Here is a 27,862-nt window from a genome sequence, read left to right on the forward strand (position 1 = left end):
CCACCCCCCAACCCCACCCCCGAACAAAGACCTTATCTTTTAACCTCCAGCAGCCAAATTTCCCTGGACACGACCAACTGCGCAGGCGCAGGGGCAGACCACCCAGCTTTCTCAGGTCTTTGCATTTGGCGCGAAATCTCCGCTCCGTGGGCGGGGCTGAGAGATAAACCGCGCTCATTGGACAGGTTTGGCGCGAACCCAGGGGCTCCTGAGCCACGATTGGCTCCGGCCTTCCAGCGAAGGGGCGGGACGGAGGCGGCGCGCGCAGAGCGGCAGCGTCGGAGGAGAAGCAACTGTAGTGTGGCGCCAGCTACCCTTCAGCGTTAAGCAGATATGGACCTCGCTGCCGCGGCGGAGCCGGGCGCCGGCAGCCAGCATCTGGAAGTCCGCGACGAGGTGGCCGAGAAGTGCCAGAAACTGTTCCTAGACTTCTTGGAGGAGTAAGTCGGCGGTCGCCCCATAATCGCGGAACTTCCCCTCCCGGCTTCCGGAGTCTGGGGCCGCATAGGGCCTCGCGCGCGTTTGGGTACTGAGGGGTCGCGCGCCTCTTAGAGCGGGCGCCGGGGGGGAGCCTGGGCCGGACTGGGCTGGTCTCCAGGGTTGGTGAAATTCATCTGGAGTCCTTCCTCTGGCTCCTGCCGTGTGCGGTGTCCTGGGCCGAACGCTTAGGCCCGTTGTTCAGTCCTCACAGCCCGAAAGGCTGATGGTCGCGTAGCCCCCGGTTCCTTGTGCGGACGCCGAAGCTGGGTGGGAATGAGTAACTCGTCCAGTTAGGCCGCGCGTGTGACTTGTAGGGGGAGGCCGAACTGGCGTGGGAATCCTGGCGGGGGCCTCAGGGGGTCCACCGAGGGCCAGGCTGCCCTGGAGCCTGTGGAGGTGAATGTGCGGGAATGAACCCGGTGCTTGACAGATGCTCGGGCTAGGGACCGCCTGCGTTGCTTACGGCCCTGGACCCACTCCCTCCATCTCTCCCTTCCTTCCCTTCCAACGCCCCAAATCCTTCTTTTCTTTCTTTCTTTCTTTTTTTTTTTTTTCCCCGTTGCTTTTTTTTTTAGGCTCCAGGCATCTCAACCCCACCCCCCCAACTCTGGCTTGCAGCCACTGCCACCAGTTACTTTTCTTAGATCGCGCAGAATATCGCTGCTCTCCCTGAGTCCATACTCTGCTGCTTCCAGGAAGAAGTGGAAGCACTTAGGAATGAGTTAGGAAAAAAATTTTTTATAAGAGCTCAGCTTTTTAATTTGATCATTTCTTGCATTTGAAGTACTCTTCGATGACATCCTTGGCCTGAGACTCTGCAATAGTCCTAAAAAAATTATATACGATTTTACTAATATGTAGAAACTTTAAGTTGTTAGCATTGGTTATACTGAAGCTTTAAAAAATTAGCACGTGTCTTATGAAAATACTTCCATCATTAAAGTTTCTTGTGGCTGTCTTTAGGGACCTTAATGACTTCAGTATCTTTAAGCATAACATGACAGGAAATTCTTTTTTTGTTGTTGTGGTGGTAAAAACTCGTTTTAACCTTTTTTAAACATAGAGTTCACTGATGTTAAGTACATTTGCCTTGTAATATAGCCATCACTACCATCCATCTCCAGAAGCTTTTCTTCTTTCCAAACTGAAACTCTGCACTCACTAAACAATAGTTCACTATTCCCCCCCACCCTCTAGCACCTGGCAACCACCATTCTATTTTCTGTCTGTGAATTGGGCTACTCTAGGTACCTCAGATTTGGCATTATACAATATTTGTCCTTTTGTGACCAGCTTACTTCACTTAGCATAGTGTCTTTGAGGTTTATCCATGTTGTAGCATGTGCCAGAATTTTCTTTTTAAGGGTGAATGGTACTCATTATGTCTATTCTACGTTTCATTTGTTTATTCATCCATCCATGGACATATGGGATGTTTCCTCACTTGTACTGTTCATAGTTCTGCTGTCTAAATGAAATTCTGATATACTTAATACCACAGTTTATATTTCCCTACTTTTCATGTTTTTCTCTGCCTGATAACTATTCGTCCTTCGAAGCCTTGCTAAAGATTCATACCTGTTTATTAAACCCTATGAACCTTTCAGGCAGCCCCAATCCTTTCTTCCCCTATGTTCCCAGGCTGCCATTTTCCATTACCAGTAGTGTATCTACTGCCAGCTATTTCATCTGAATATGAATCCTATGCTTAACCCCACCTGGCCACCATACCACTTTACAAAGGTCCTCAACTATGTTTGATATTAACAAATAATAGAGTTACCTTCACTTCCTTGTAGTTTGCCTTGCAGCTAACTGCTGGGCACAGTGAACAAGACAAATAATCCTTGTATTTGTTGAGGAAAAAATGTTAACTCCCTCTCAAAATACCAACTTTGATTTGCCATTCCTTATGAAATAAAGTCCAAATTCTTCACAGCTGCGCTTTCTAGTTTCATCTTCCACAACCATTCTGCCATCATCCACAGGCCTCCCATACCTTCCCCGACTGTCACATACTTGGAAGCATCTGTAGCCAGTCTATCCATCACTCATTTTTCCCTTTCAGATTTTAAGTCTTCCAGGCCAAATTCCAGTGCCACCTGATATATGCATAAAGCCTTTCTAGGTGTTCCTGTTAGGCAAAATCAGTTTATATTCACCAGTCACATTTCTTTCACCTTTTTTTTTTTTTTTAAATTGCGGAAAGAACACTTAACATGAGATCTACCCTCTTAACAAAATTTTAACTGTACAGTGTATTGTTGTTCAGTAGATTCTGTTAGAACTTATCCATCTTGCTTCACTGAAACTTTTTTTAACTTTAATAATTTTTATTTATGTTTTATTTTTAATATTGTGTTAATTTCTGCTATACAGCAACATGAATCAGCCATAAGTATACATATGTCCCCTCTCTTGAACCTCCCTCTCACCTCCTACCCCATCCCACCCCTCAAGGTTGTCACAGAGCACCAGGTTTGAGCTCCCTGCATCATACAGTAAATTCCCACTGTTATCTGTTTTACATATGGTAATATATATGTTTCAGTGTTAACTCTTTCAGTTTGTCCCTCCCTCTCCTTCCCACACTGTGTCCACAAGTTGTTGTCTTTGTGTCTCCCATCGCTGCCCTGCCGATAGATTCATCAGTACCAGCTTTCTAGATTCTGTATATATGCGTTAATAAACAATTTGTTTTTCTGATTTCACTTTGTTTAATAGGCTGTAGATTCATCCATCTCATTAGTATCGACTCAGATGCATTTCTTTTTATTGACTGAATAATTTTTATTTTTTATTGCCTATAATACCTCCACATTTTCCTTTTCCTCCAACCAACATTCCGCTCTTTGATTCTATGAATTTGACCTTTTTTGGCAGGCTTCACCCCATGACTTGTGTGATGTTAATTTCCTGACCAGGAGTTGAACCCCGGGCCCACAGCAGTGAAAGCACAGTCCTAACCACTGAACTGCCAGGAAATTCCCAAATTTGACTCTTTTAGATACCTCATATAAGTAGAATCATGCAGTATTTGTCTTTGTGTAATTGGATATTCATTGGAAGGACTGATGCTGAAGCTGAAACTCCAGTACTTTGGCCAACTGATGCGAACTGATAGTTATTGAAAGGACCCTGATGCTGGGAAGGATTGAAGGCAGGAGGAGAAGGGGATGACAGGATGAGATGGTTGGATGGCATCACTGACTCAGTGGGCATGGGTTTGAGTAAACTCTGGGAGTTGGTGATGGACAGGAAAGCCTGGCGTTCTGCAGTCCATGGGGTCGCAAAGAGACATGACTGAGCGACTGAACTGGACTGGACTGAATTGGTTCATTTCACATAGCACCATGTCCTCAAGATTCATTCACATTGAGACACTGCAGAATATCCTGTTTTAAGATTGAGTAAACATACAAAGAGAGTAACATGGAAACTTATATTACCATGTGTAAAATAGATAGCCAATGGGAATTTGCTGTATGATTCAGGAAACTCATACCGGGGCTCTGTAACAACCTAGAGGGGCAGGATGGAGAGGGAGATAAAAGGGAGGAGACACATGTATACCTATGGCTGACTTCAAGTAGATGTTTGGCAGAAACCAACAAAATTCTGTAAAGCAATTATCCTTCAATTTAAAAATAAATTTAAAAAAAGATTGAATAAACATTTTGTTTATTCATTTGTCTTAGACATTTAGATGTCTTATCCCTCTCTTTAATAGAAATGTCTCTTATGAGAGTGTCAACCCTAGGAGAAGAGCAACACTTATTTCCAACTTACGGTACCTCTGGCATAGTGCTTTCCAGAGAGATGTTCATAATGTATTAAACAGAACATGCTGTATTTGAAGGAGGAATTTAGTTTTCCTCAAAACTATCTGCATGGTTATGTTAAAAGAATAAAAAGTAAATATGTTAGTATGATACTTGTTAGGAAAAAACACCCCAGCTTTACTTTGTGTGTATGTACATTTTCATTTCCCTGAGGTCTTGAGCCCTGAAGCACCTCGTTTCCGTGTATTGATATTCTTGTTCTTAAATCAGCAATTAATCTGTCAGTTTTCCCTTTAGAAATTAAATCTTTGGATTATAACCTGAGTTTTTGTGTTTGTTTTTTTTTTTTTTTTTTTTCCAAGAAATTCAGTTTTGGGACTTCCCTGGTGGTCCAGTGGTTAAGAATCCACCTTGCAATGCAAGGGATGTGGGTTTGATCCCTGGTCAGGGAACTGAGATCCCACATACCATGGAACTAAGCCTGTGAGCCTCAACTACTGAGCCAGCTGGCACACCACAACTAGAGAGTATGCGCTGCAATGAAAGGTCCCAAACAACATAGTGAAGATCCCACATGCCACAACTAAGACCCGATGCAGCTAAATCAATAAATATTGGGGGTGTTCAGATTTAAATCTGAAGACCTAGTTTTTCTGTGTTCCCAACTTTGTACAAAAGATTTCATAGGCATTCTCTCATTTAATCTTCACAGTTAACCTTACAGGATCATGTTCTAATCTTTTTCAGTATTATTATATTCAAAAAGAAGAGGGATATGTTTAGAGAAGACAGGTAACTAGCCTTAAGGTATACAACTACTAAAATGGGACTCTCTGGCCCTAAAGCTGATGATCTTTAACCAGTACACTGAATTATCAGGCATTCAGATTCTTCTTTTTACTGCCTAATTTCAGTTTAATCTGATTTGTATGTATCTGCAGGTTCCAGAACAGCGATGGAGAAATTAAGTACTTGCAGTTAGCTGAGGAGTTAATTCGTCCTGAGAGAAACACGTTGGTTGTGAGTTTTGTGGACCTGGAGCAATTTAACCAGCAACTTTCTACCACCATTCAAGAGGAGTTCTATAGGTATGGTATATTAATCTTTAAGTAGACATGGAACCTGGGAAGCCAGCTCTTACTGGAATGGAATTGTTAATTTGTGAGTATAAAGGGAGGGCAGATGTCACAGAAGCCCTTACAGCCAGTGGTTATTTTAATGCTGCTCTGAACTAATTTAGGCCTTTGTGGGGTTGACTATTTTTCACATGCAGATATTGAAAATCTCTGCTTTCTATTGATAGTTTTTCCAAGTGTTAAGAGAATTGTTTACTTTGTGTCAGGCATTCAGTGCTATTGCTCTGTCATTCATTTAATCCATTCCCCATCCTGTATTAAATAAAATCCCTTGAAACATTTTAAAAGCTGAATGATATTTTGGGGGCAGAAGCTAAACATTAGGCTTTTAATTTGCTTTTGATTGCTATGTAAAGCAAGAAACCTCTTTCTACACAAAATTCTGTCTGCATTTGGATTAAATAAATGTGACAATCTGTATAAATAAAATCAGGTTAAAATAAACCCTGTGGACAGTTATGAAGGAGAAATGAAGACCCAGGAATAAGGAGTCACAGTCCTGTTTTTTCACCTGGTGGACTGGGAGATGGATTTGTCTCAGTGTTTCTAGTCTTATCTGACTATCAAGAATGACTAGAAGGATAAGCAGCAGAGTTTATTGTGAAAGTATGTAGTAGGAAAAGTTGTCCTGACAAGTGAGAGGGAGGTAGAAAATTGGGCTGATGGGAGAAACACTATGTCCTTACTCCATGCACAGACTGTGCCGCACAGTCCTGTCTCCTGAGAGTAGCTGATCTTTCAGAGGACTTCCAGATCCTACTGCTCAAACCAAGCCACTGCAGCTGTTCAAAATTTAAATCAAGGGAACGTGCACACGCCCACCTAACCAACCAGGTGAAACATTTCTGCCAACTTGTTCTCACATCAGTACACAGATTCCTTACCTACCCTTATCCATTTCCTGTCAATCAAGAATTAAAACCTGGAAGAATATACTAGGCCTTGACACCAAATGGGAAGGGTCCTGCATAGTTAGATTCTAAAGCTTGGTTGTAATCAGGTGAAATTCCTTAGTTTCAGCTATTGGGAAGCATGAAAGGGAAAAGAGGGCTTGGTAAGCCTCTTAAAGTTATAAGTTGGTTTTCTTTTTGTTTGCTTTTCAGAGTTTATCCTTACCTATGTCGAGCCTTGAAAACTTTTGTCAAAGACCGTAAAGAGATCCCTCTTGCCAAGGATTTTTATGTTGCATTTCAAGACCTACCTACCAGACACAAGTAAGAAACTCTTTGAAAGGAAAAAGGATTCATTGAATAGTACACCTATCACTTGTAAGAAAGCTCAGAAGGTTGTAGTCTTACATCTGTAAAGAGTTATACCCAGTTATCCAGAACATTTAGTTGCAGGAAAATCTATATTTCCAGGGAAATGGAAAGGGAAATAAGTTAGGTGAAGTCATTTCTAGGGATTATAATACTTTAGGACACCTTTTAAGGGATGTTTAGATGAAAGCTTAGTTTAGAGAGGAAATATGAAAATTGAGAGCAGTCACAAATTAATGAATTGTCAAGAGCTAAAATAGCATAACTTTTAAACTGTTTTCCTCTTTAGCAATTATTTAAAGAATAAATTTATTGGAGGAAATTAAAGTGCTATTTTGAAAACTTTAACTACTAAAATTAGCTATAAAGTTACTGAGTTATTTAATATAAGATGAGTTTCTGAAATAAAGTGTTTTCTAAACCTTCAAGTTCAAACAAACAAATTTTCCCTCATGACAACTGTACTATGAAAATACTTATTTAGAAATGTAGGTCAGCAGAAAATATTTTTGTGTGTGTGCTCAGTCACACCGTCATGTCCAACTCTTTGCGATGTCATGGACTATGGCCTACCAGGCTCCTCTGTCCATGAGCTTTTTCCCAGCAAAAATACTGGAGCGGGTTGCCCTATCCCTCCTCCAAAGGATCTTCCCAATCCAGAAATCAAACACACATCTCCTTCATTGACTGCATACAGTCTTTACCACAGCGCCATCTGGGAAGCCCTTGTTTTATAATTGTAATTGCATTTCTTTCATGTCCTTTGCTTAGGTGTTTTGTTTGTTTTCATTTATGTATTTTGTTGTGGATGCATGTACATTATACTTCAGGAATGGGCATGTTGACTAAATCACTTTCAGGAGAGTCTAAAGAATACCTTGTCTCGTATTATTTTAAGCATAAATTATCTTTGAATATCCTATCATTAAAAGTGGAAATTGTTAGTTTGGACATGAACATTTACTAATGCAGTATCTTTCTTTAAACAGAATTCGAGAGCTCACCTCATCCAGAATTGGTTTGCTTACTCGCATCAGTGGGCAGGTGGTACGGACTCACCCAGTTCACCCAGAGCTTGTGAGCGGAACTTTTCTGTGCCTGGACTGTCAGACAGTGATCAAGGATGTGGAACAGCAGTTCAAATACACACAGCCAAACATCTGTCGAAATCCAGTTTGTGCCAACAGACGGAGATTCCTGCTGGATACGAATAAATCAAGATTTGTTGATTTTCAAAAGGTATTAATTCTGTTTAGATCAGATTCAGCCTGTGCTAATAATGCACTTCTAGGCACTTGTAATTATTATTATAAGCTTAACTTAGGCAATGTTGTAATTGCTTAAAGATCCATGACTTACATAAAAACTGACTACAAGTTTAAGCTAAAAATTTGTCAGGCAAATTTCAATTATCAGTGTATAAATGTGTTCTAACTTTTAATAACTTGGATTGGAAGCTCCTTCAGACAAATAAAACATATTTGTCAAAGAATAAACAGTAATTAGTTATCACTGTAAGTTAGAGTTATGGAAACTTTGAAGAAGTAGAAAGATTTGGAGATGGCGGTTAAGGAGGAGGAAGGCATAAGTAAAAGGACAGGTGAAAATGGACACGCTTGTCAACAGCTATGGGGATTATCATGATTAAAGTAGAGGAACCAAACTGGAGATCGTCTGAGAGATGATTTGATGTGCAGCATGGAAGTGCTTGGATCCTCAAATTGAGAAGTTTGGACCTGTTTTGAAAAGCAAGAGGAATACGTTTTCAGAGGACGTGTATTTTTCTTTGTATTAGGAAGATTAATGGGATGACAGTGGTAGTATTTAACAAAGAGACTAACAGGCAGTTGTGGTTACCTGGGCAATAGATAGATGGTAGCAGTCAAGAATGAAGGGGCTAAGTGTCTTCAGGACTGAGTAACTCTGGAATATGCAAGGAGGAAAGAAAAGTTGCAGCAGCTCAAGCACTAGGAGAATGAGAACCAGACTAAAATAAATAATATTAAATTCAACTTTTAGTCTTTACTTAGTTTTCTTGTATTATTTTGATACTTGGTTAGTAAGAAGCCTGTACCCTACCCACAACTTTGGGAAAGAGATGCTTTGTATCTGATAAAGAACTTGATATAAAAACCAAATATCAAAAGATGAATTTAGGTTGGCAGGGGGGAAACAGCTGTAATAAAGGACATGCTTGACAATTGGGGAAATACGAAAGTAGACTGGATAATAGAAGGCATGGAATTAAATACTTATATCCTTGATGTGATTCATGGCATTGTGGCTACATAGGAGATTGTCTTCACTCTTAGTAAATGAGTGCTTTAATATTTAGGGGTAAAATATCTTGATTTTTGCAACTTCTTTCAAATAATTTAGTAAAAATATGTGTATCTTAAGTAATGTTAACAGTTGCATTGAGGTGGAGGGTATACTAGATGTGAAAATTTTCATAAAATTTCCCTGACAATTTAGAGGAGAATGGGACCCAAAACACATAATTAAAGTAAATTTCAGCAAAGAGAACAAAATATGTATTGTTTAATGAGATAGCATATTCAAAAGCAGAGACATTACTTTGCCAACTAAGGTCCGTCTAGTCAAGGCTATGGTTTTTCCAGTAGTCATGTATGGATGTGAGAGTTGGACTGTGAAGAAAGCTGAGCGCCGAAGAATTGATGCTTTTGAACTGTGGTGTTGGAGAAGACTCTTGAGAGTCCCTTGGACTGCAAGGAGATTAGTCCTGGGTGTTTATTAGAAGGACTGATGTTGAAGCTGAAACTCCCGTACTTTGGCCACCTCATGCGAAGAGTTGACTCATTGGAAAAGACTCTGATGCTGGGAGGGATTGGGGGCAGGAGGAGAAGGGGACAACAGAGGATGAGATGGCTGGATGGCATCACTGACTCGATGGGCGTGAGTCTGAGTGAACTCCGGAAGTTGGTGATGGACAGGGAGGCCTGGTGTGCTGCGATTCATGGGGTTGCAAGGAGTTGGACACGACTGAGCAACTGAACTGAACTGAATGAGAATAAAAGTGAAGTTGCAGTTTTTAAGTAGACGTAATCTCTTACCAAATTGAAAAGAATTTTTTAAGATGAATGTTGACACATGTCAAAAGTCTGCCAACTGGTAAGATAATTTAGGATATATCAATGTTTGTGCATTTAATTTAGATCACATGGCACATGAGAGAGATCTCTCCTCATCCTTGGCCACTTATTTGTCTCTGTTATAGGTTCGTATTCAAGAGACTCAAGCTGAGCTTCCACGAGGGAGTATCCCCCGCAGTTTAGAAGTGATCTTGAGGGCTGAAGCTGTGGAGTCAGCTCAAGCTGGTGACAAATGTGACTTTACAGGGACGCTGATTGTTGTGCCTGACGTGTCTAAGCTTAGCACACCAGGTCAGTAATCTGTGGCTCAGGTTTAACAAATTCTCAGTTATTGCAGAACATCTAGCTTCTTGCCTCTTCCTTGTCTTATTTTTGGCTACCAATCAGAGTGAACAAGGAACTATAATGATAACAAAGACTAACTGGTTTTGCTACAGAAGGTACTCTTCTGAAAATTCCAAAGCCTAAATGAAATTTTAGATTTTTTCGGTTTTATTTATCTGGGCAGTTCTGATTATCAGTACCTTCAGTATCTAGCTATGAAACAACCTGTCATTCAATGTTTCAGGAGCACGCGCAGAAACTGATTCCCGAGTCAGTGGTGTTGATGGATATGAGACAGAAGGTGTTCGAGGTCTCCGGGCCCTTGGTGTTAGAGACCTTTCATACAGGCTAGTCTTTCTTGCCTGCTGTGTTGCACCAACCAACCCAAGGGTGAGTGTCTTAGTAGAATGGCAAAGCTTAAGAAAGACATTACCTGAGGCTGCCACAAATTCAGTGTTAAAGACAAAGGTTTGGGTTGAGATTTGCTCTTTAGCTCTAAAACCAGACTTTTTCATGCCTTGTTTTCCTGACCTTAGGGAAAAGTCTTATTTTTATGTGTTCAAGTTCAGTGCTTTAAGGATATTGGTGCTATTATTATTAATGGTGGTTTTTCTGGAGGTGGGGGTGGTCTTGTTTGTTTTTTAATTGTTACAGTTCCTCTGTCACACTCCTTGAGAAAGTATAAATAGAAAAATTTCGTAATCTGGGCAATAGCTTATAAATTACTCTTTCTGAGAGTGATTGACTCCCTGGTATTGTAGTGGTTGAGAACTTAATTTTGTTTGCAGGATGGGAAAGCAGTGAGAAAAAGTTTGGAAAATAGTCCAGTGTTGGGAAATGAGGAGTGAACATAATATTCTGTTCATTCTCATCTTCGTAACAATGATTACCATTTTATTATGGCTCATCTCTTGAGCATCTGGATTCATTTAGATAGCAATGCAAAACAATGGTGGTAGCTTTTTTTGTTATTTATAAATCACTGGACAGATGACAAGCTCTTTGGTATTTTGGCTAACTTAGGCCTTTCTGGTTAGAAGATTTTTTTCAAAAAGACCTTTACAGGCAACAGATTTTGACCTCCCAGGATGTATTTTGTTTCTGGTGATGTTTCTTCTCTTTCACATTATTTTGACTTATTTCTATACTACTATTTTTTTCCTTTTCTTCTCCCCCTCAGTTTGGAGGAAAAGAACTCCGAGATGAGGAACAGACAGCTGAGAGCATTAAGAACCAAATGACTGTGAAGGAGTGGGAGAAAGTGTTTGAAATGAGTCAAGATAAAAATCTGTATCACAATCTTTGTACAAGCCTGTTCCCTACTATACATGGTAAGAAGTCTTATCTGTGAAATAAGCTTGAAGTCAAAGTAATGTTTGTAAAACAGCAACATGTGACTTCTTAAAATACACAAATCAGATGTTAAAAGGTTTTTAGTGGGTTTAGAAGGGGTTTTTAAAAGTCATTTATAAAAGGACAGATATTACATGGTTCCAGTTGAGATGAGATACTTAAAATAGGTAAATTCATAGAGAAAGTAGAAAAAGATTACCTGTTGAGGAGAGAAATAGGGAATTGTTTATGGATAGAATTTGTGTTTGGTGTTATGAAAAGACCTAGAAGTGAATGGGTTATGGTTGTAAAAGATAGTGAATGAATGTACTTAAACCCCTTCTGAACCCCTTAAAAATGGTTGCGGTGGTTAATTTTATGTTGTGTGTATTTTGCCAGTTTTCTTTTGAAAAAAGAAAAAATCATTTAGTCTTTTTCTGGCTTTAGGACAGAACTGCACTTAAGTATATTCTTAATATGCCAGATTAACATCCTGATCTCTTTTTCTTGTTAGTTTTCACAATGGGAAGAGATTTCATATTGTTTTTTTGATTATATGTACTGTGCCTAAGCCTGGCATGCTGCAGTTCATGGGGTCACAAAGAATTAGATACGGCTTAGCAACTGAACAACTGTGCCTATACCTTGTGGTTTCTGCTTTCGCACTTTCTTAGCTGTTGGTTGCTAGCTGCTCACTGTCATTAAATCCCTTGCACACTGAAGGATATGACTGACTTTTCAGATCTCATGCTTTGTTTTTTTTCCATCCCTCCATATTCAGTTGAAGTAAAGGCAAGAGTTCATAAGATTATGGTTATTTGTCTTAGGTATGTATTTTTAATCATTGAAAATTAACCTTTTTTTCTGCTTAAATATTTGGTCAGTGAAATTGAACTGAAATCCTTAATATTAATAATCCTTTGTGGGTTTTAGAGTATCCTCCCTTAGAATGCTGCTGCTGCTAAGTCACGTCAGTCGTGTCCAACTCTGTGTGATCCCATAGACGGCAGCCCACCAGGCTCCCCAGTCCCTGGGATTCTCCAGGCAAGAACACTGGAGTGGGTTGCCATTTCCTTTTCCAGTGCAGGAAAGTGAAAAGTGAAAGTGAAGTTGCTCAGTCGTGTCTGACTCTTCACGAACCCATGGACTGCAGCCTACCAGGCTCCTCCATCCATGGGATTTCCCAGGCAAGAGTACTGGAGTGGGTTTGCCATTGCCTTCCTTAGAATGAGTAGGTATCAAATTTTTATACTGTTTCATTCCCCCACCATAAATTAATCTATTGCTTCATAACAAATTATCCCAAACTTAATGGCTTAAAACAACAAGCATATTTCATACTGTCTGTAGATCAGGAATTTGAGGGAAACTTAGCTGTGTGGTCTTGGTCAGTCTTTGTAGATTTTGTAGCCAAGATGTCAACTAGGGCTGTAGTCATCTGAAGGCTTGACTTGAGCTGGAGGATCCACTTAGAAGGATGCACTCACTGCTTATCTGTCAGTGCTTGTTGTTAGCTGGAAGCCTCAATTCCTTACCATATGAGTCTCTTCCCTGGACTGTTTCAGTGTCCTCGTAGCACAACAGCTGGCTTCCCTCAGAGCATGCAGTCCAGGAGAGCAGAGCCAGGAGGAAGCAAAATGCTTCTCGAGACCTAGTGCTAGAAGTTTTACACCTTCTCTTCCACTGTATGCTATTTGTGGGAACCAAGTTACTAAGCCCAGCCACACTGAAGGAGAGGAGAATTAAGCTGTCATCTAGAAATGAGGATTATCAAAGAATTTGTGGGTTATTTTAAACTACCGCACCTCCAACGCATTTGTTTCATACAGGTTATAAGTCAGAAATTTTGTTTTTGGAATGGATTTTAAATTTTCTGCTTCTAAGGAGTGCTTTGTGTACCTGTGCCAGCATTTCGTTGATGGCATTCACAGAAGGTCATAATAATTAAGACAGAAGAATGTTTCTTCCAATATCACATTTCTAAAATTTGGTGTTATGTTTTTTTTTAATTGTTCATTTCCTTCTTGTATTTAAAAACCATTTTTAGAAGCACTGTAGATCACATTCAGCATCTTGCCTAATCTGTATCAGTTCAATTAGCTTGTATTTATATTTAGCTTTGGGTCACTATTCCTGATACAAAAGAGGTAAGTCATGGATCATTTCCTGAAACTCTTGATAGAACTATATAACCTGCAGTTGGAAAGAACTAGCGAATATGGTAGGCTGTAGTGGACATAGTTTATTTATGGGGAGAGATATTTGAGGACCGTGACATAGGGAAAGACTTTGTATAGGAAGCAGGACTTATAGACAAGGAAAGACTCTTAGAATGGTGAGCATCAGCATCTGTTTCAGGTGAAGGTATTAGTATAGTGATTAGGTGACTGTAGATTCATAGGATGAGAACCAAGATCAAGATGAGAAACCAGAAAGATATTTTAACTTTGGTCTTAGCTTTGCTTCAGCTGCTTCTGCTCTTTTGGTTGGTAAACATGTCTTTGTAGTGTCCTGTGAAATTGTTTAAACTCGTGTTGAAAAACACTTTGGGTTTTTATTTCAGGTAATGATGAAGTAAAACGGGGTGTCTTGCTGATGCTCTTTGGTGGTGTCCCAAAGACAACAGGGGAAGGGACCTCTCTTCGAGGGGATATAAATGTTTGCATTGTTGGTGACCCAAGTACAGCTAAGAGCCAGTTTCTCAAGTAAGTGCCTAAGATAGTACAACAAAGAAAACAATACACATAGTTTCAGGCTTTCAAAAACTCTCTTAGGTTAAAGTACGCCTTAGTTTGCTAAGGAGAATGTAACAGCATTTTACAGATTTTGGAATAGGTAAAAATTGTAGTTACAATCCCACATAGAATTATTTTAATCTTTGTATAAAACTCTTTGAATGTATGAATATATGTATATCTCCATGGTTATAAGTCACAGCATGCATATTTTTAATTTTAATTAATACCTTAAATACTTTTCAATGTTTCTCTATTTTCACAATTGTTTTCTGTTGGCATATTATAGCTTAAAAGATAATTCCCCTACCCTGATATTAGACAATTTAACAGAGTAACTTATTTTAATGATCAAATACAGTGAACATCATAATGTGTATAAGTTTTTATTTTATTATTGTCCTTTGGGTAAATTCCTAGGCATAGGATTGCTGAGATTAAGAATACAAATGTCTTCACCGTTCTTATACAGGACACAGTTTCCAAAAACAGTGTGATAAAGATGAGGCATTTTGTGCTGAACTTACCAATATGAATTTAGCAATTTCTGCTTATTTTTAAAAGGTGTAAGTACTTGCTTAGTTTCAGACTTAAGAAACTTAGAGGTTAAGATAATGGCAACCAGTTTTTGAGCACCTCTTGTGTTCTTGGTGCTGTGTGTGTCTGTATATGTGTATTAGTCATAACCTGCCAACATTCAGACAGGCATATAATATTGTCTTTTTTTTTAGGGAGGCAAACAAAACTCTAAGTCTCAGTAAATTGTCTAATTCCTTAGAGCTGACAGGTGGCTCTAAGCCAAGAGTATTAGAATTCAGCCTTTAATTGCAAAGCATGTGTTCTTCATACTGTATCAAGCTGCCTTTCCTTTATTTGGGAAACTTTTAACATGGCAGTGTTCTAGAACATAAAATTTTTAGCTGGAGTTTTATAATTAAATATTATTTCCTTCAAGTATATCATGGACTGAGTTCTAGGTTTGAAGATAATAGTCCTGTGTTAAATGAATTCTCTTTATTTTTCTCCATTTCTGTTGCTCCTAACCTCCCATCTCCCTATCACCACCACAAAAGATGTACTACAGTGTTGCCTCTGAGCAGTAGTGTATTGTACCTGATTATATTTGCTTTTTAACAATGTTAAGTCTTTTGATCCATGAACATGGGTTATCATTCCATTTATTTAGGTCATCTCTAATTTCAGCCATGCTTTGTGGTTTTCAGTGTATGTGCTTGTGCTTTTATTAAATTTATTCCTAAGTATTTTTTTCTTTATGATGCTAATATAAATGGAACTGTTTTCTTTGATTCATTTTTGGATTGTCGCAAGTGTTTAGAAATACAACTATTGAACTTTTATCTTGCAACATGCACAAACTGATTTATTCTAACTGTTTTAGTGGACTTACTAGTTGTGTTTTAGTGGATCTAACTTGTCTGCAAGATCATGTCAAATGCAAATAGTGATAGTTCTTTCTTCTTCCAAATCTGGGTGCCTTTTTCTTTTTCTTGCCTAATTGCCCTGGCTGAATCTTTCAGTGTAATGTTGAATAGAAGTGGCAGGAATAGACCCTAAGTCTTATTCCTGTTCTTAAGGGAAAAGCAATCAGTCTTTTACTAGTAAGTATGATGTTAGCTGTGGGTTTTCATAGATGCCCTTTAGCAGGTTGAGGGAAAGCCTCTTCTAATTAGTTGAGTTTTTATCATGAAAGGGTATTAGCTTTTTTCACATTTTTTTACATCTATTATGATGCTTCGTATCTTTTTTAATATGGGATATTATTGTTTCTTAGTTATTAAGCCAACCTTCCCTTTTTTGAAATAAATTTCACATCTATTTTTGTTGTTGTTTGTTTTTTGTTTGTTTTCATTTTTTAAATGCAAGGTCTTCTAATAGGTTACTGGTACCAAACTATTAATTGATGTTTTTGTTGTGTATGAATTTCATCTTCCTTTAACAGGAATGGTTTTAGCCTATTCAGAAGACCAAAGGAGAAAAGACTTTCTATTTGATCTATGGCATATATCTTTATTAACTGTGTTTTCTTAATGCCTTTTCCAAATGTTCTCTTAAATTCTTACTTGATATAAACTGTATCAAGCTGATAATCCTGTAAAGGATGCTTTATAATCATATATTAATGAATATGATAACCTTGAACAGGCACGTAGAGGAATTCAGTCCCAGAGCTGTCTACACCAGTGGCAAAGCGTCCAGTGCTGCTGGCTTAACAGCTGCTGTTGTGAGAGATGAAGAATCTCATGAGTTTGTCATTGAGGCTGGAGCCTTGATGCTGGCTGATAATGTAAGAACATTTTACCTTGTTAGATAGAAATCAGAATATCCCCTACCCTATCAATAAAGACCTATAAGTTCCTATTAAGGTGTTCTTTTTCAAGAAAAAATAAAATACTTTTAGTAAATAATTTATGGTTTTATTAATCTAGAAATTGGCATTATCATCATTAGTCAATACTTTCTAAACTTCTGTAGAATATATTGCCTGCCCTGAGCTTGTTGTTTGCTATGACTAGTATGTCTCAGCACTTTTTCCTTTCTAGATTGTGATACATCTATGAGTATATCTATTGCATTTTGCATGTATTTGTCATAGATCTATTGTTAGATCTGTGAAGGCATGTAAATTGTAGCTATAGATACAGACATTATGTTCTAACTTCATCCTTCACTTTGAGCCTAAAATCAACACTGAAGTGATCAAGAATGTTTTGACCCTGAGATTTACACAACATTTTGATGTTGAATAGAAGTGCAATAAGTATCTGCCTGTTTTTAGTTTTGCCCTTAGTTTAAAGGGCAAACTAGAGTTTAAAATGAGTTGAAAGTTGTATGGTTCCCTTGGGGATCATGTACTGTCTTACTCTAGTAGAGGGAATTGGGATTGCTTACTTACCTTAGTAGTTTAAAGTCACTATGGTAGCAAACTTTGAGTTTCCTTGCCATTTTGACATCTGAAAGGAAGTTTCTTATGCCAGGCTTATTTGATTACAGGGTGTATGTTGTATTGATGAATTTGATAAGATGGATGTGCGGGATCAAGTTGCTATTCATGAAGCTATGGAACAGCAAACCATCTCTATCACCAAAGCAGGAGTGAAGGTATGTGTGTCCACTTCTGTTCCACTGCATCATGCCTTAGCCTTGTAGACTAGTGTAGCTCTGGAGATGATCACTTGGATAAAATGCGTTACTTCAACATGAAATGCTGTTTATTGAAATGGAAAACACAGCCCTGAGGCTTATTAATCCAAATTACAGGTGTTGGGGGCATAGCTCAGGGGTAGAGCACTTGACTACAAATTACAGGTGCTGTTAAAGGTACTGTGAAAATTAATTTGTTATGAAACAAAGTAGAGGAAGTGCTGGTGAAATTTTTAGCTCTTTCAAAATTTCCACAAAGCTTCTCTGTAGTCTTGGCTAAAATGTGCTTCCAGTTGTAACAGAAATAAAGTTGACAAATCATTTAAATGGAAATAATAAGTACAATATTATGATTAGCATTAGAGAGAAATAAAGCTTTAAAAATAAAAGTAATACATTCAAATAGTTAAGAAAAATGTAACAGGTAAATATAAATTAAAAAGAGAAATCTCCTCCTCCCAGCACCGGTAGATACTCAGAAGTGTCTGCTGAGTTTATGTCCCTTTTAGGAATATTTTATCATAAATAAGCATAATGCACATAAAGTTTTACTCCTTGCTCATTTAACTTTATAATTTTATTTTGGTAATCTTTCTATACCAGTATATATTAGATCCACTTTGGTTTTTTATTACTCCGTGATTTTCACTTGTATATACCCCAGTTTGACTCATTAGGCTTCTATAAAAAAGAATGATGTTTAGGTCGTTTCCAGCCTTCTTTATTACAAACAACATTGTAAGAATTGTACGCCTCTTCCTATATCTAGCTGCAAAATGAATTCTTAGTAAGAAATTGCTGACTTAAAGGGCATACACATCATACCAGCAACATCGTATGGGGATACCTGTTGGCTATATCAGACTTTGATTTCGATGATTCAGTAGGTAAAAGATGATATCTTATTATTTTGGTTTTCTTTAATTATGAATGATGTTGAGGTTTCTCCTATGCCATTCCATTTGTCTTTAAACCTGTCATGATTTTTTTCCTTTTGTGGTCAGGCTACTCTGAATGCCAGGACATCCATTTTGGCAGCAGCAAACCCCATCAGTGGACACTACGACAGATCAAAATCGTTGAAACAGAATATAAATTTGTCAGCTCCTATCATGTCCCGATTTGATCTCTTCTTTATACTTGTGGATGAATGTAATGAGGTAACTACATGAGCCTTCCCTTTGAGCTTCCTTTATTATTTCCAGTTTGAGTAATTGATCGAGACAAGCCTGGAAGATGTACTCGTGAAGAATTGGTGCATGTGTTGGCACTGACCTTTCATATCTCTGAGTGGTACAGGATTAGATAGGTTTATTAAGCAACTCGGAATCACTTTAATTGATGGTTCTGTTTGATTGTGTTAAGGAATATCAAGCTTTTTGTTTTCGTTGCTGCTTTTTAATTCTAAAAAAAAAAACCCACACAGTTCTCAGCCATACCGTTTAAGATTTTTATTAGACTTTTTTTTTTTCATTATGGTTGAAAAGAATTCGGATACCAAACAACTTTCCTTTTTTTCCGCAAATTATGAGTCATTTGTCTCCCTATATCTTCTTTTCAAATTATTGCATATGTCACATTTTTTTCTAATTATGTAGCAGTTTTAAGACTGAATGTAAAATTGTGGATTTACTTACATTCTAACATGTTGGTATTAGAGTTGAAAGAAAGTGAAAGTCACTCAGTCGTGTCCAGCTCTTTGCGACCCATGGACTATACAGTCCATGGAATTCTCTAGGCCAGAATACTGGAGTGAGTAGCTTTTCCCTTCTCCAGGGGATCTTCCCAACCCAGGAATTGAACTCAGGTCTCCTGCATTGCAGGCGAATTCTTTACTAGCCGAGCCACAAGGGAAGCCCAGTATTAGAGTTACTTAGACTTAAATATTTAACAACATTGCATATCTCAGATGTATGCAGAACTGCAAAATGACCTTAGAAGGTAATAATGTACTGTACTTGTAATTACTGAGCATGGCGAGCCTACATTACATTAGGCAAAATACATAACTCTTACTTACAGTAAAGTTTTAAATTTATCTGAATAAAATTTGCCTTCCATTAATGTGACTATCAGAGGGTTTTCATGTTTTATCTTTGGGTTTAGTTCTTTTCTTTCACAAATCTATATAAAATGTTTAACCCAGTCCCCACTCCCCATTGTTGGGCATTGACTGATTTTCATATATTTATGTCTCTACATAATTTATTTATTTTTAACTTTTTAATTAGAAATAATTTCAAACTTACAGAAAAGTTGTGGGAAATACAGTAATGCATATAGTACCCATATACCCTTTATTCAGTTCACATAAGTTTTTGCCCTGTTTGCTTTACCATTTGCTCTGTGTATCTCTACATTTTTTTCTATACCATTTGAGAGTAAATTGCATATTTTTAGTATGATTTTATTCAAAGTTAGTAACAGTTTTATGATGATTATCCTCATATATTCATAAGTGGCAGCATGATATAGTGGCTAGGAGGACGTATTCTGAAGCTAGACTCTTCAAATCCTTGCTCAGTTACTGTGATGTTGGACAAATTACGTAATTTTTTCAGGCCTCAATGTACTTATCTGTAAAATGGGGTAGTGTTATCTACCTAATAAGGTTTTTGTGAGGATTGTATGAATTAATGCTTCCCGACAACACTTAAGGCTAGATCCTGGCATTTACTGAGGGCACTAGAACTCTTATTTCTGTCAGATTAATTAAGTTAGTTAATTTCTTCAGGAATAGTCTTAATTAGAGTAAGGCACAGGTATACATTTAAGCGTTTGATTTCAGACGAAACCGGTATTAAACTTTCCTCAGAAACTTGAACCCATTAATACATCTTATGGTGGCATCTTAAAGCTTGAGATTATCATGCTACAGATAATTTCTTAATGCCTGGGATAGTCTGGATGGATGTTGTTATAACTGATAAAAGTGATTTTCTTGTTTGGAATTAGGTTACAGATTATGCTATTGCCAGGCGAATAGTAGACTTGCATTCAAGAATTGAGGATTCCATTGATCGTGTGTATTCCCTTGATGATATCAGGAGGTATCTTCTGTTTGCAAGACAGTTTAAACCCAAGGTAACCTGCCCTTTTGTACTGTATTCAGGCATGATGAGTATGTGGCATTTAAAGAGATGCGTTACTTGAAAATTAACTGAACCTGATTTGAGGATTTTTTATGGTTGGTTGATTGGCTTGATCTAGGGGTTTGTTTGGGCATTTTTTGGAGGGGTGGATAATAGTTTATTTCTTCAAAAAGTCTTGAGAAAAAGTGTTTTAAAAGTCTGAAGAATTCCATTTCTTCTACTAATTAGGTGCTAATAAAAAGGTTTTTATGAGTGAAGAGTTTTGAATAACCACACAAACTAGATTTTATTTCAATCATTATTCCTAAGAATCTTAAAACTGTATATGCTTAAATCAGTAGTCTACAGATGCTCTTGAATCTTTCTCTGAGGAAAAACTTGGGTTCCTCTAGTTCATTGTAATGAACATAAATAACTACCTTACAGTAATTGATGTAGATCTTTGGATTAAACCTGCACTGGATTTAGGGTGCTCACTTGGACGTTTATTTTTGTTTGTTTATTGTTATTATTTTTTTAATTAATTTATTTCAATTGGAGGCTAGTTACTGCAATATTGTAGTGTTTTTTGCCATACATTGACATGAATCAGCCATGAGTATACATGCGTCCCTCATCCTGAACCCCTCTCCCACCTACATTTTAAAAAAAAACCTCCATAATGCATATGTTGTTTGGCATTTTCCTAAAATAGAATATATAAAAATTTTTCATTTGATTTTTGTTGAAATGTCTACACTATTTCTGGCTTGACTTTTGGGAATTATGCTTAGATTTTAATCATCTAACACCTTCACTTGATAATCCGTATCAGAATTGAGTCTCACTGTCCCAAGGAAAGGGTAGAATATCACTTTTGTTTGCAGAAGCATTTGTTCTCCATGACTAACCTGGTCCCTCTATAACTTTGGCTTGCTTCCTTAACATACTTAGTTCCTTGCTCTAAAAAACTGAGTATCCTTTAGTTTGCCTTACTTTGTTGTTATTATTGAACAAATGATAAGGTTTACTGAAATAGCTGATATGTGGATACCTGAAATCACAGATAGTACCAAACCAAACACTATATATACTATGGTTTTTCCTATAAGTTAGTGCAATAAGAGAAAATCCGAATTGCTGGCATCACTACTCCTGTGCTTGGGAAGTGTTAGTAAGTTAAAAAAGGGTTACTTGAACATAAACACTGTGTTACCGTAACAGTTGATCTGACAACTGAGTTTGCTACTGACTGACTAATAAGCAAGTGCCATACATACTGTGGATACTCTGGATAGAGGGATGATTCACATCTTAGGTGAAACATTGGACAGCTACTAAGATTTCATGACACTACTCAGAACAGCGCACAATTTAAAACATTAATTGTTTCTGTCTGAAATTTTCTATTTAGTATTTTTAGACTACAGTTGACCATAGGTTAACTGAAACAACAGAATGTGGAGAAGCCACAGAGTGGCTATTACATACATATTGAAATACTAACTCTACTGTCTTCCTATTTGTAAAATTAGTGCATGGAATTCATAGTCCTTCGTATTAGTTTCTATTGAAAGATATTTCAGTACTAATTTCTTGTCATTGGTTTCAAAGTCTTGACCCTCTCAGTTCCCCCAGAGTATCTCCATCTGGGAACCTTTTAACCTTCATGTTTAATGCAGCTTCCATTAAGTAGAAATGCTCTGACTTCATCAATGTTCTGAAACAGATTTCTAAAGAGTCAGAGGACTTCATTGTGGAACAGTATAAACGCCTCCGCCAGAGGGATGGTTCTGGGGTAACCAAGTCTTCATGGAGGATTACAGTGCGACAGCTTGAGAGCATGATCCGTCTCTCTGAAGCAATGGCTCGGATGCACTGCTGTGATGAGGTATCAAAGTCACTTTAACATAATGGGAAAGAGAAATTGATATTTGGCTTTAAGTGTGTTTTTATCTTCCGTATAGAACATACGGGCCTTCACTGCAGATTTACTTTTATATAACTGTTGAGTTCTCATAGAATACATGACTCCTGACCCTGGGGGCTTTCGCTTAAAGAACGTTGCTGTCAAGCATTTATTGAATGTAGTAGTTAGATTAATGAGATAATCATGACATAGATTATAGAGTACAAATAGAGGTGAGTTCAAGATGAGTGCCATTTGTTCAAGAAAGATTTAAACCTTACAATGTTTAATCCTTACCATTTAAACCTTAACAGTATACTAGGCTTCTGGGTATCGGATACAAATGTGATAATGTTGCCCCCAGTCACCTAAAAAGGGAATTTACCTCCTTAGTTTTGTATAATGTGTGGATATTAAATTGTTCTTTGAGCCCTGGGTTTTACAGGTACGTCAGTGGGTATTTAGGGAGTAAATGGGGAGCGGTATGGAAGGATATTCATACCCTTATCGCTGCTTCATGCAAACCAGCCCTGCTTTATATAACTATATTTTTAAACAGTGTAAGATTTTGTTTGAGGAAAGAGTTTGGCTGTTTTTCTTAACATAGTGTGATTGAGGTATAATTCACAGAAGAGACTGTACAGCTCTGACTTTTTACATACACCCTTGTGGCCACCCAGCTCAGAATACAGATTTACAACATCTTAGGAAGTTCACTTACACCCTTCCCCAGAAGTAAGCACTGTAGTGACTTCATTCACATTTTTGTCCCATAGATTTCATTTCTCAGGTGTTCGTTTGTTTAGTTTTTCAAATTCTCTGCTATAGCGCTTTACTGTTTACAGAATACTTTGACACTGTCTTACTTGTTGTTCTTTGAGTCTTCTGACATTTAATGGACATCTTTACAGGTTAAGAGATGAATAAAAGCCCGTGTTTTCCATTGCTGATAATTTGGTGGGAGAAGACGTATGTTTAATTAAATATGTGAACTGTGAGAGAGGTTATTATGGTAGAGTGTCATCAGCAGAGAGTATAGAGATCAATGAATTCTTTCCTAAGGAAGGTGGAGGGTTTGGGGAGAGGTCAGCATTTGAACTGGATCACTGAAGGGCATATGGAATTTTGATATGCATTTTTAGAGTGAAAGGAAAAAAGTTTAGCAAGAATGTAGTAGAATCTGCAGAGAAAGAATAGGTCATGGTGGAGGGGAATTCTTAAAAGCTATGCTAACATTTGTACCATTTTTTTTCCATTGTAATTTTTCCTAAAATGAGTGTCATAGAACTGATGAGTCTTGGAGAATTTCTGTTAGATTTTTCTTCCCCTTTTTTTTTTTTTTTGGTTTTTAGTAGATAGCAAATTCACATGATATGAAAATAAATATGCATATATACACAAATACATTTCCTGAATAAAATTGAGTGTTTTTGCATATATTTAAAAGCCATTTCTACTTCCTTTTATTTTATGATCCTATTCTTTATTTTTACTTACTTTATTATAAAGGCCTCCCCTAGTCTAAGATTGTAAAAGAATTCTCTCAGGATTTCCTCAAGCATGTTTCAACCATTCCTCAAGAATGGTTTCATTGTTTGTATTTAAATCATTCAGACATTTGGTATTCTGCTGTAGGATGTAAGCTATGAATCAGTTGATTCTTTTTGAGCTAGTTTCCTAGTTGCAACACCACTTACTGAACAACCTATCTTTTCCACACCGGTTTGGTATGCTTTTATTTTATATTAAATTCTTGTGCCTATTAAAGTCTCCTTCTGAATTTTTTTTTCTGTTCCTTTGGTCTTTCAACCTTCTGCATTAGTGCCGCAATATTTTTACTCAGTGGGGCTTTTTATTTTAAATGTACAGCTAGTTCCGCTGCATTGGTGGTCTTTTTTGGCTGTTGTGAACTTAATGACCAGTTAGGTTTTTTTTTTTTTTTTAAATTACTGATATTCACTAAGAGGAAAGCATCCTAGGAACTTATTTGAAAAACTTGGGAATTTCCCCTTCTCTGCCCCTCCTTTGCCCTCCCCGCCATTGGCTATCTGTTTTACATATGGTAATATAAGTTTCCTTGTCACTCTTTCCATGCATCTCACCCTCTCCTTCCTCCCCTGCCCTCTGTGTCCATTAGTCTCTGCTCTCTATGCCTGTGTCTCCATTGCTGCACTGCAAATAACTTCTCAGTACCGTCTTTCGAGATTATATATATATATGCTTTAGTATAGGAGGTATGTCTTTCTCTTTCTGTATAATAGGCTCTAGGTTCATCGGCCTCATTAGAACCGACTCGAATGCTTTCCTTCTTATGTCTTGAGTTATGGTCCGTTGTATGGAATACACAGCTTCTTTAAAACCTGGGAACTTTTGAAGAAAGCACTAACCATTCTGTCTCTAGACTGCTATACTCACCTACAGATTCTGGACTTGAACTGCAGTATTTCCAGCCTCCAGCCACCTCTGCTCACTTCAGACTGGTCCCTACAATCCTAATTGGCAAGAACCAAGTCCTTAATACCTATCCTGTTGCTCCTGTTTGTCCTGAATTCAGTGGTTTTTGTATACTGACAAACTCCTTGGTTTATCTGAAGGCAAGGGGAGAGTCTGTCAGCAATCAAGGACCTCTCTGTTCAGTCCTGAAATGGGTTTTTCCTCCAGTTGCATGGCTTGTTCCTATACTTATGCTACTAAATGTATGAAGCTATGTAATTATACCACCCCCTAGATTTTCTCTAACTGTTGAATATATTGTGAAGTAAGGAAATGCATTATACCCTTAAAGCTGTCTATTCATTTATCTTTGTTTAAAAAGTCTGAACATAGGGCCAACATATACTTGAGCTCGGTGTTTGATACTCAGTTTTTAGTATTTTTATACTAAAATAAAAATAGTATACTACCAAATTATAGATATTGAGAGCATGTTACATTTGTTAATAAGAAGAGCTGACATCTCAATGATTTTTCCTACCTAAGAAAACAGGATAACAATTAGAATCTAGTTTATGCCACTAAAAATTGCAGCTGTTTAAAACAAAAACAGTTATTTTGTTCATGCTGCATGTTCATTTATGTTAGCCAGAGGCTCTCTTCTCCACATTGCTCAGAAATTCATGCTGACAGAAGTCTCTTTGTTGACACGACACTTCCATGATCATAGAAGACAGAAGAAAAGGTGAATCATATACCGCTTCTTAACCTTCTGTCTAGAAGTGACATGGCACTGCCACTCAAATTTCATTGGTCAGAGGAATTAACATGGCCATGCCTAAGTTCAAGTGGTTAAAGAAGTGCTTTCCTATCAAGTGGCTAGAATGAGAAAAGCAAACATTTGTGAACAGTTCTGGTGATTCATTCATTATCTTTCCACTTAAGTCTTTTGTTGTTTTATTTAATGGCTTTTAAAGTTTTCTTCCTATGATTTTTGCATGATCCTTGTTGAATTTATTTCTTGATGTTTTGTTTTTTTTCTTGGTATTGAAGGTAGACTTTTTTCCATTTTATATTTTGACTGATGGTTGCTTGTATATATCAACTGTTGGTTTCTGTATGCTAGTTTTATACTATATGAAACCTTTAGTTTCTTTTTCAGTTAAGTCTATTGATTTTCCAGATTTTCATTCTTTTTTCAAATGATAAATGGTTCTAGTCTTACTGAAAAAAGTAAACTTAATCTTTTCCTGTAGTCTCTACTAATTTACTTTTGCTTTTGTTATTGCAATATAATGTCTAATAATTATGAAATTGAACATTTTTTCTTGTTCTTAGTTGGCTCTGTGGCTGAGATATGTTTTTATCAATAAGAACTATACATTTATTATTCCTATCTTGAATATTGCTGTCAGGAAGATTGTTTTTTTTTTGCCTAGTGTCTTTTTAGTGTTGTGTGTGTGCTTAGTCATTCAGTCCAACTCTTTGCAACCCCATGAACTGTCACCCACCAGGCTCCTCTGTCCATGGGGATTCTCCAGGCAAGAATACTGGAGTGGGTTGCCATGCCCTCCTCCAGGGGATCTTCCCAACCCAGGGGTTGAAATCAGGTTCCCCACATTGCAGGTGGATTCTTTACTGTCTGAGCCACCAGGAAAGCCCTTTAGTGTGTATGAATTAATCATGACTTTTTTCTCCTGGATCTATTAAAATGAAAATAAATTGACTAATATCAAGGCTTCCTGGAATAAATCCCACTCTTTTAATGCATTTGGCATTTGCTTGCTGTTATTTAGAATTTTTAAACAGTACTCACAAAAAACTATGGTTGTTATTTCATTTAAATTTTTGGAAAACTTCCCAGTTTTTCCTCTATGCTAGAATGGGTTTCCATTGTATTAAAATGATCTGCCCGAGAATGCACTGGCAGTGCAGTGGTTAGAATGCCGCCGCACCTTCACTGCAAGGCGCACAGGTTCAGTCCCTGGTCAGGCAGCTAAGGTTCTGCGTGCTGTGTGATACCGCCATAAATAAAGTGAAATAAAAATCTGCTTTTACTGACAGGAATTCTCAACTAAAACTCTTGAGTCTGGCATATAAAATTTCTTGTTTAGATTTTCTCTCTCTTCTTCGGTCAGTTTTGTGTGAGCTATATTTTCCTGAAAAAAGTATCCATTTCTAAGAGTTGGCAGAGTTTAGTAATATCCAGTTAGAATATATTTTTTTGGTTGCTTATTTTAATACTACATTGTGGTTAGACAATTTCTCATTAAGTTTCTAGGATGCTTTCTTTGTAGCCCAATGTCCTTGTTTGTTTGTTTGTTTTTGGGCTGGTGGGTCTTGCTTTCTCTAGTTGCAGCACATGGGGGCTACTCTTCATTGTGGTGCACAGGCTTCCCATTGCTGTGGCTTCTCCTGTCGAGGAACACAGGCTCCTTGCACGTGGGCTTCACACCGTTGCAGCACGCCGTCTTCAGTGGTTGTGGCATGTGGGTTTAGTTGCCCTACAGCATGTGGAGTCTTCCCAGACCAGTGATTGAACCCATGTCCCCTGCATTGGCAGGCAAGTTCTTGACCACTGGACCACCAGTGAAGTCCCCAGTGCCAGTTTTCATAAATGTTCCGCAAGCACTTTGAAGGGAGGCCTAGTTCCTTGTTTGTGTGCTTACCTGTGTGCTCAGTTTTATTCAACTCTGCGACCTTGTGGACGCCAGACTCCACGGTCCATGGAATTTTCCAGGCAGGAATAATACTGAAGCGGGTTGCCATTTCCTACTCCAGGGGATCTTACATCTGTGAAGGGGGAAGTTAACTTATTATATTACATAGTCCATTCTGAAGGAGATCAACCCTGGGATTTCTTTGGAGGGAATGATGCTAAAGCTGAAGCTCCAGTACTTTGGCCACTTCATTCGAAGAGTTGACTCATTGGAAAAGACTCTGATGCTGGGAGGGATTGGGGGCAGGAGGAGAAGGGGACGACCCAGGATGAGATGGCTGGATGGCATCACGGACTCGATGGACGTGAGTCTGAGTGAACTCCGGGAGATGGTGATGGACAGGGAGGCCTGGCGTGCTGCGATTCATGGGGTCGCAAAAAGTTGGACACGACTGAGCGACTGAACT

General features: G+C 38.0%; 1 protein-coding gene across 1 annotated transcript in view; it reads left to right on the forward strand.

The window, feature by feature from the left end:
* Positions 1-230: 230 nt before the first annotated feature.
* The window catches only part of MCM6 (minichromosome maintenance complex component 6), a 35,339-nt gene continuing 7,707 nt past the window's right edge, over positions 231-27,862 (forward strand). The window contains exons 1-13 of the mRNA XM_069577684.1: positions 231-440; positions 5,204-5,350; positions 6,502-6,612; positions 7,647-7,896; positions 9,896-10,061; positions 10,339-10,484; positions 11,275-11,425; positions 13,990-14,131; positions 16,325-16,466; positions 17,174-17,281; positions 18,328-18,483; positions 20,279-20,407; positions 22,124-22,285. Of these exons, the coding sequence (XP_069433785.1) occupies positions 334-440; positions 5,204-5,350; positions 6,502-6,612; positions 7,647-7,896; positions 9,896-10,061; positions 10,339-10,484; positions 11,275-11,425; positions 13,990-14,131; positions 16,325-16,466; positions 17,174-17,281; positions 18,328-18,483; positions 20,279-20,407; positions 22,124-22,285 (1,917 nt within the window). The 5' untranslated portion in view covers positions 231-333. The remainder of the gene's footprint in view (positions 441-5,203; positions 5,351-6,501; positions 6,613-7,646; positions 7,897-9,895; positions 10,062-10,338; positions 10,485-11,274; positions 11,426-13,989; positions 14,132-16,324; positions 16,467-17,173; positions 17,282-18,327; positions 18,484-20,278; positions 20,408-22,123; positions 22,286-27,862) is intronic.

The sequence above is a fragment of the Ovis canadensis genome, chromosome 2 (genome assembly GCF_042477335.2).
Source record: "Ovis canadensis isolate MfBH-ARS-UI-01 breed Bighorn chromosome 2, ARS-UI_OviCan_v2, whole genome shotgun sequence".
In the NCBI taxonomy this organism is placed as follows: domain Eukaryota; kingdom Metazoa; phylum Chordata; class Mammalia; order Artiodactyla; family Bovidae; genus Ovis; species Ovis canadensis.